The following is a 7,335-nucleotide window of genomic DNA, read 5'->3' on the forward strand; positions in this document are numbered from 1 at the left end:
ATGGGTCAACCTGTATCCTTGTTTCAAGCATTTTGTTATTCCCCTTCCCCTCCCCAAATCAGAAAAATGTATACAAGATGCAGGGCACCAGAATCAAATACAGTGATAATAGGGGCGATAACACAGGGAAAGAACATACAAAAGAAACAAAAAATCACCTAGTACATTAAAGACAACAGCAACAAATATAAAAAGCTCTTGTGTCCATGTCTTGGGGTTCATTTTGCTTAGCATCATCTTATATGGTCATATGTACATAGCTTTTGACCTTTTCTGCTTGTCTGGTAGGATTATCCTAGATGTATACTTGTTATTGCAAATAAGGGAAACCATGGGACCTATGCTTCTTTGGTCTTTGCCAGTCCTTTTCTGTCTTCTTCACTTTTGTCCTTCTTGTGAGTGGTATTGCCTTTTGTTCCTTTTTCCTTTTCAGCGCTGAGGACCAAGCCCAGGGCCTCACACAAGCCAGGCAAGCACTACATCTCTGGCCTAGCATGTTAGCTTTAATTTGTATTTTCTTGATGACTAATGATGTTAGAAATGTTTTGGTAAGTTATTTGTCCCTGATCTCTTTTTTATTTTTATTTTATTTTATTTTATTTTTGTGGGCCGTGGGGCCTGAACTCTGGGCCTGGGCGCTGTCCCTGAGCTCTTCAGCTCAAGGAGAGCGCTCTACCTCTTGAGCCACAGTGTCACTTCTGGTTTTCTGGTGGTTTATTGGAGATCAGAGTCTCACAGACTTTTCTGCCTGGGCTGGCTTTGAACCGAGATCCTCAGATCTCAGCTCCTGAGTAGCTAGGATTACAGGCATGAGCCACTGGCACCCGGCTCTGATCTCTTTTTTTTTTTTTCTCAGCTTTTTACTGTGAAGATTTTTACATACAGAAAAGTTGAAAAGGTTACATAATGAGCATCATCTACCCAGTATCTAAATTCAAATACTACTTAACTTTTCCCCCCTTTATTTGCTGTGTGCATGTGTGTATTTGTGTGTGTGTGTGCATGTGTGCGTGTGTGCGTGTGTGTGTGTGTGTGTGTGTGTGTAAATATTCTACAGACCCATTGGTAGCTAAGTTTTAATCATAATGATGTTCAACTCAAGGGAAGTATGTCTTCAATACAAAAACCTCAAAATCATGGTCATATCTAAAAAAATTAGTGATTTCCTAAAGATATCAGCTAATAATCTATTCTCAAATAGCTCTATTTATCTCCAAAGTATTTATAATCTCCCCTCTTTGAGCCAGAATCAAAGAAGCCTGGCTCATTGCATCTGATTATTATAGCCCTTTAAACAATCCCCTCTCTACCCAGGACCAACCTTTTGAAGAGCCAAGGTCTATTCCAGTTCTCTACCGAAACATTTTTTTTTAATCTTCCAAAACTTTAGTGGCTTAAAACAGCATTTTCTAATTTGGTGAATCACAAATTCTGGCAAGGCCATGTCAAGCAATTGTCTGTGTCACAAGACATTGACACAGATCGTGTGGTTGAGCTATCAGAGTCCAAGATGGTTTCCCTGTCATGTTAGACAGGGATGGTTGGAAGGCCTGGATGAGCTGGGCCTGCCCAGCAGAGCATACCCTATATTCTGGCAGCCTCAGGGTAGTCAGGTTTCTTTCTCTTCTTTTTCTTTTTTCTTTGCTAGTCCTGGGACTTGAACTCAGGGCCTGGGCACTGTCCGTTAGCATTTTCAGTCGAGGTTGGTCCTCTACCACATGAGTCACAACTTCTCTTCCACCTTTTTGGTACTTAATTGGAGCTAAGAGTCTCGTGAACTTTCCTGCCTAGCCTGGCTTTGAATATTGATCATCAGATCTCAATTGCCTGTGTAGGTAGGACTACAGGGATGAGCTACTGGTGCTGGCCTGCTTTTTCTGATCTTGCTTCAAAAGTCACACAGCATCATGTCCATTGCTTGAAATGGTCATAAAAACACACCCCACCCCAACGTCACAGAATTTGCAGCTTTTTTTTTTGTTTTTTTTGGTCATAGAGCTTGAACTCTGGGCCTGGGTATTGTCCCTCAGCTCTTCAGTTCAAGGCTAGCACTCTACCACTTGAGCCACAGTACCACTTCCAATTTTCTGGTGGTTAATTGGAGATAAGAGTCTCAAGGAGGGGCTGGGAAGGTGGCTCAGTGGTAGAGCACTTACCTTGCATGCCTGAGGCCCTGGGCTCGATTCCTCAGCACCACATAAGAAAAAAAAGCCAGAAGTGGCGCTGTGGCTTAAGTGGTAGAGCGCTAGCCTTGAGCTGAAGAGCTGAGGGACAGCGCCCAGGCCCAGAGTTCAGGCAACACGACCGGACCAAAGAAAAGAGTCTCAAGGACTTTGTTGTCCAGGATGTCTTTGAACCACAATCCTCAGATCTCAGTCTCCTAAGTAGCTAGGAATACAGGCATGAGCCACTGGCACCTGGCATAACTATCATCTTTAAACTACTATGGCCCAATTCTGTCCACAAATAATATGCCTGTCACTCATGTGCAAAATAACCACCTTTTGCTAAGACTCTTTGATATAGTCTGGATGTGTCCCTCAAAGGCCTTCACACTATTAAGAAGTTATGGTACTTATATAGGTAGGATCTAGTGGAAAATTACTGGGGCGTTCCCTTGAAGAAACAGTGGGACCCCAGACTCTTCCTCTTCCTCTCTTTCATGTCCTGGTCATGAGGTGAGCAGCTTTCCTCTACTATATGCTACATTTATTTTGTGTTGCCACACAAGCCCAAATCACTGGAGCCTACTTGTTATATGCTGAACCCTTCATCTCGTTCTAACTTGATTATCTCAGGATTTTTTTTTGTCAGTTGTGGGGCTTGAACTCTGGGCCTGGGCATTGTCCCTCAGCTCTTCAGCTCAAGGCTAGAGCTCTACCACTTGAGCCACAGCGCCACTTCTTATTTCTGTTGGTTTATTGGAGATAAGAGTCTCATGGACTTTCCTGCCCAAAGCTGGTTTTGAACTGTGATTCTCAGATCTCAACTTCCTGAGTAGCTAGGATTACAGGCGTGAGCCACCAGCATCTGGCTATCTCAGGATTTTAAATTGATTTTTATGTTCACTTTTTAACTTTTTATTATTATTTAAAGGTGATGTTCAGAGGGCTTATAGTTACATCGTAAAGAGTACATTTCTTTTTGGACAATGTCACCCTTCCCTCACTCTCTCCCAGTTTTTGTCTCCTGTCCTCACTCATAAGTTGTATAGTCCATTTTCAACATAGTGTCTAGCGAGTTCCCCTACTGCATTTGTTCATAGCTTATGATTTTTATTTTATAGTAATAGAAAGCTGAAAAATTCCTCCAAAGTCCAGAATTTGTCCCATCCATCTTTGTGCCCACATCTATAAATCTCAGGACATGTGACAAGCACTTGAACAATTGAGCAAAAGATAGTTCTTCTCCATCATTTTCTTTTCAGATGAATGAACCTGCTCATTACTCCACCAACTTTGGACTGAGAGCTGCTCTGGTCACCAAACTATCACATAATAAATTACCACCCAAAGGGAAAAGTATAAGAATGATAGAAAAAGGGATTTTTGTGGAGCTGGGATCACAGAAAAAGAAAAGTTGGATTAACAAGTACCTCTATTATAATAATGCACTGGTGGCTGCTTTGCCAAGTTAAGAGTGTGACACACAGGATCTCTCTGAATAAATAAGATGGGTTTACAAATTTGTTACACTGCTGAGGACTGTGGGAAGAGTCTAAAATCAGCACTGCCTACATATAAGGTCGAATTATGCCCATCAAATTATTCTGATCTCGTGGAAGGCGTTTTGGAGCAGGGCTCAAGAAATAGCTCAACCAAAAGAACATTCTAATTATGTAAAAATGAACCCCAGTCATTTTAATCCATTAACCTTACATAATAGGATTTTTAAACATAGTACTGTAATTTCAAAATACAATACAGTAATTAGATCTCAGAGGTGATAAATCCTCTCTGATGTTTTTGCAAGAATAAGTTCAATTGCAAAGGAAGAATTTATCACCTTCAAGTTCATTTCGAAACTTAAGAAAAATATAGGTAGCCGGGCGCTGGTGGCTCACGCCTGTAATCCTAGCTACTCAGGAGGCTGAGATCTGAGGATCGCGGTTCAAAGCCAGCCCGGGCATGTAAGACCGTGAGACTCCTATCTCCAATAAAACCACCAGAAAACCGGAAGTGGCGCTGTAGCTCAAGTGGTAGAGCGCTCGCCTTGAGCTGAAGAGCTGAGGGACAGCGCCCAGGCCCAGAGTTCAAGCCCCATGACCGACAAAAAAAAAAAAAAAAAAAAAAATATAGATATGCCAAACCCAGACTAATGATGATAATGAATGATGTAGGACACTTAACTGTTCATTGGGTGCTTGCCATAAGACAGGTTTCCTTTGAGATGCTGAAGATACTGAGTTCAATAGACAAACAATGATGATGAAGGTGTACTTATTGAGTGCTTGCTGTGGGCCAGTGCTGAGCCCAGAGCTCTGTGCAAACCGACTCATTATTCCACCCACATGACCTTTCCAGGAGCTACTATCCTTATCCCTTGAGTGTTGTCCCTTGGATTTTTTTACTCAAGGTTGATGCTCTACCACTGGAGCCACACAGCTCCACAATAACGCATCTTTTCTACCAAGATTGCCCAGTGCCAAAATGAGGTCATAATTTCCTAATTTGGAATGTAGCTAGACCAGGATTGTTTGTGCCTTGGCACCAATGTAAAACTGCAGTTTTACTTGTTTATGATTTTACTAAAGGAGAGACATTTCCAACATGAAAAGATTGGGTAAAAGAGCTTGGACAACATGGCCTGTCTAATATTGTACCTGGCAATTAAGGAATTTAGGAGAAATTACAGTGAGATTTAAGGGAGATTCTGACATCTGCAGGGCAACATAGCCATAACGACACAATTTTTATGGAGATCAGAGCAAAAATACACCATAAAAAGCAATTTGTTGAAAAAGTTCATCCAACTTCTTCAATTCATTGAAACTGTCTAGTGGTGAGGACTTCAAACTCTAATGAGGACTTCAAACTCTAAGGACCACATTCAGAGAGAAAAGGAAACTGCTGTTGACTAGCTATGGCTGCTTAGATTTCACAGTGAAGTAGGTAGCCCTAAAAATTGCCTAGTTTTCATTTCTGTGACCTTGAGTTTTTGTTTTACAAAAGAATTCACAGCTTGGAACTTTTGGTCTATAATCTTGGCTAATCAGAAAGCTGAGATCTGGAGGATCCAGGTTTGAAACTAGCCCAGACAGAAAAGTTTGCTAGATTCTATCCCCAATAACCAGCAAAAACCAGGGCTAGAGACATGGCTCAGTGGTAGAGCACCAGCTGAGTAACTGCAAGACCCTGAGTTCAAACCCCAGTACCACAAGTAAAACTCACAGAAACTGGCAGGTTCTGTTCGTTCTTTGAAGACCTCAACAATATTTCAGTCATAGGGACAAAGTGATTACACCAGCTGTGACCTTATTGGTAAAGAACATCTATAGCTCTATGGACATTAGTATTAAATTTTAAGCAGCTCTATAATCAAGATTTTATATTATTATTATTATTATTATTGCTGGTCCTGGGTCTTGAACTCAAGGCCTGGGCTCTGTCCCTGAGCCTCTCTGTGCTTAAGGCTAGTGCTCTATCACTTGAGCCACAGCACCATTTCCAGCTTTTTTCTGCTTGTGTGGTACTGAGGAATCAAACCCAGGGCTTCATGCATGCAAGGCAAGCACTCTACCACTAAGCTACATTCCCAGCCCCAAATTTTATGTAATTTTTGCACAAGGAAAAAAATGTACTTTTATAGCTCTTGGGGGGAGGAAGACTGTGAGGTTTTAATTTCCTTGGTTTTCCATTACCAAGGGTAAAGAGAATTCTGGTATTTAAAACGTGGTAAGCTATTCTAAATCACTGCTTGAAAACGAGTTATAAAATGACTGGCAACCATTTCATCACTTCTGTTTCTAAACAACCTTTCACTAAATACAGATGCTCTTCAGTTTACAGTGGGGTTACTAGTAAAAATGCATTTAATACACATTTAATAGAAATTAACCTATGGGATATCCTAGTTTAGCCTAGCCCACCTTAAATAACCCTCAGAATCCATTAGCCTATATGGGCAAAGCATCTAATATATCTTAACGTGTTATACCTCATGTAATTTATTAAATACTGTACTGAAAGTGTAAAACAGAATGCTTGTATTGGTGTGCTTTTGAGCTACAGTGAGAAATCACAAGTGATGTGCTGTAAATTGGGAACCATTTATACATTAGCTGGGGACACACATAAAGGAAGTTGACACGCCTAGCTCACTCTGGCTGTGCTTCTAGCTCTATGATTTACATCACCAAAGACATTCTGGGTATCTCATTTGTTTTCTCATTTTGAGATAGGGCCTCCCTAATGTAGTCCAGGCTGGCCTCCCACTCGAGATCGTCCGGAGTTCTGCGATTTCTGCCACTGGTTGTAGGCACCTTTCAAAACAAACTCTCAGGCCAGGCCCTGTGACTCACAGTTGTAATCCCAGCTCTTCAGGGGGTGGAGATGTGGAGGATCTCGGTTCAAGGATTGCATTTGCAAACGCAAGACCCAAGCCCCTGCCAGAAAAATAAAATGAAGAGAGAGAAGAAAAAGTGGGAAATGTGAGAGGGCGGGGCGGGGCTGCCTGACGGTGGTTGTTTGTTCATTTTTTCCAAGGATCAAGATTGACAGAAATGCTGTGAAAACGGGTCAAAGGTGCCTTCTAGACAGGCCGAGAGCGGGTGTGGAACATGATGACTGTATCTGAAGCCCCTAAATGTGCGGGGGTGTGTGTGTGTGACATTTCAACGAGCGCACGAATAGAACCCAGAACAGGTGCAGCTCCCCGGGGAAGCGGCGGCACGGCGCCACCCTCCCCGCTCCACGGAAAACTTTCCCTCCGACTCCGCAGAGCTACCGCGTCCGCGCTCCCGCCGAACCGGATCGGCAGACGCGATCGATTGCTTCTGCCTGGGCCCACGGCAGGGCCAGCCCCCGATCGATCGACTGCTCGGGCCTAGCCCTTCCCAGAGCGCGGGAAAATGCGTTTGCGGCGGTCGGGCGGGGGCTCGGGCTTTTCCTCAGCGGAGTCTCCGGGAGCGGAGGCCCTCGTCCCGCCGCCATGTCCGAGGCTTATTTCCGTGTGGAGTCGGGCGCGCTGAGCTCCGAGGAGAACTTTCTATCCTTAGACGACATCCTCATGTCCCAGGAGAAGCTGCCGGTGCTGACGGAGGCCCCGCTGCCGCGCCTGGGCGCCTTCTTCCTGGACCGGGGCGCCGAGCCCGAGCGCGCGCTCCCGCAGGTGAGG

The 7,335-nt window shown here is 43.6% G+C and overlaps 1 protein-coding gene across 1 annotated transcript in view; it reads left to right on the top strand.

The window, feature by feature from the left end:
• Positions 1-7,069: 7,069 nt before the first annotated feature.
• Gins3 (GINS complex subunit 3 (Psf3 homolog)) overlaps positions 7,070-7,335 on the top strand; it is a 5,986-nt gene continuing 5,720 nt past the window's right edge. The window contains exon 1 of the mRNA XM_013012802.1: positions 7,070-7,329. Coding sequence (XP_012868256.1) covers positions 7,150-7,329 — 180 coding nt within the window. The 5' untranslated portion in view covers positions 7,070-7,149. The remainder of the gene's footprint in view (positions 7,330-7,335) is intronic.

Source organism: Dipodomys ordii, unplaced genomic scaffold, assembly GCF_000151885.1.
Source record: "Dipodomys ordii isolate 6190 unplaced genomic scaffold, Dord_2.0 Scaffold18, whole genome shotgun sequence".
In the NCBI taxonomy this organism is placed as follows: Eukaryota; Metazoa; Chordata; class Mammalia; order Rodentia; family Heteromyidae; genus Dipodomys; species Dipodomys ordii.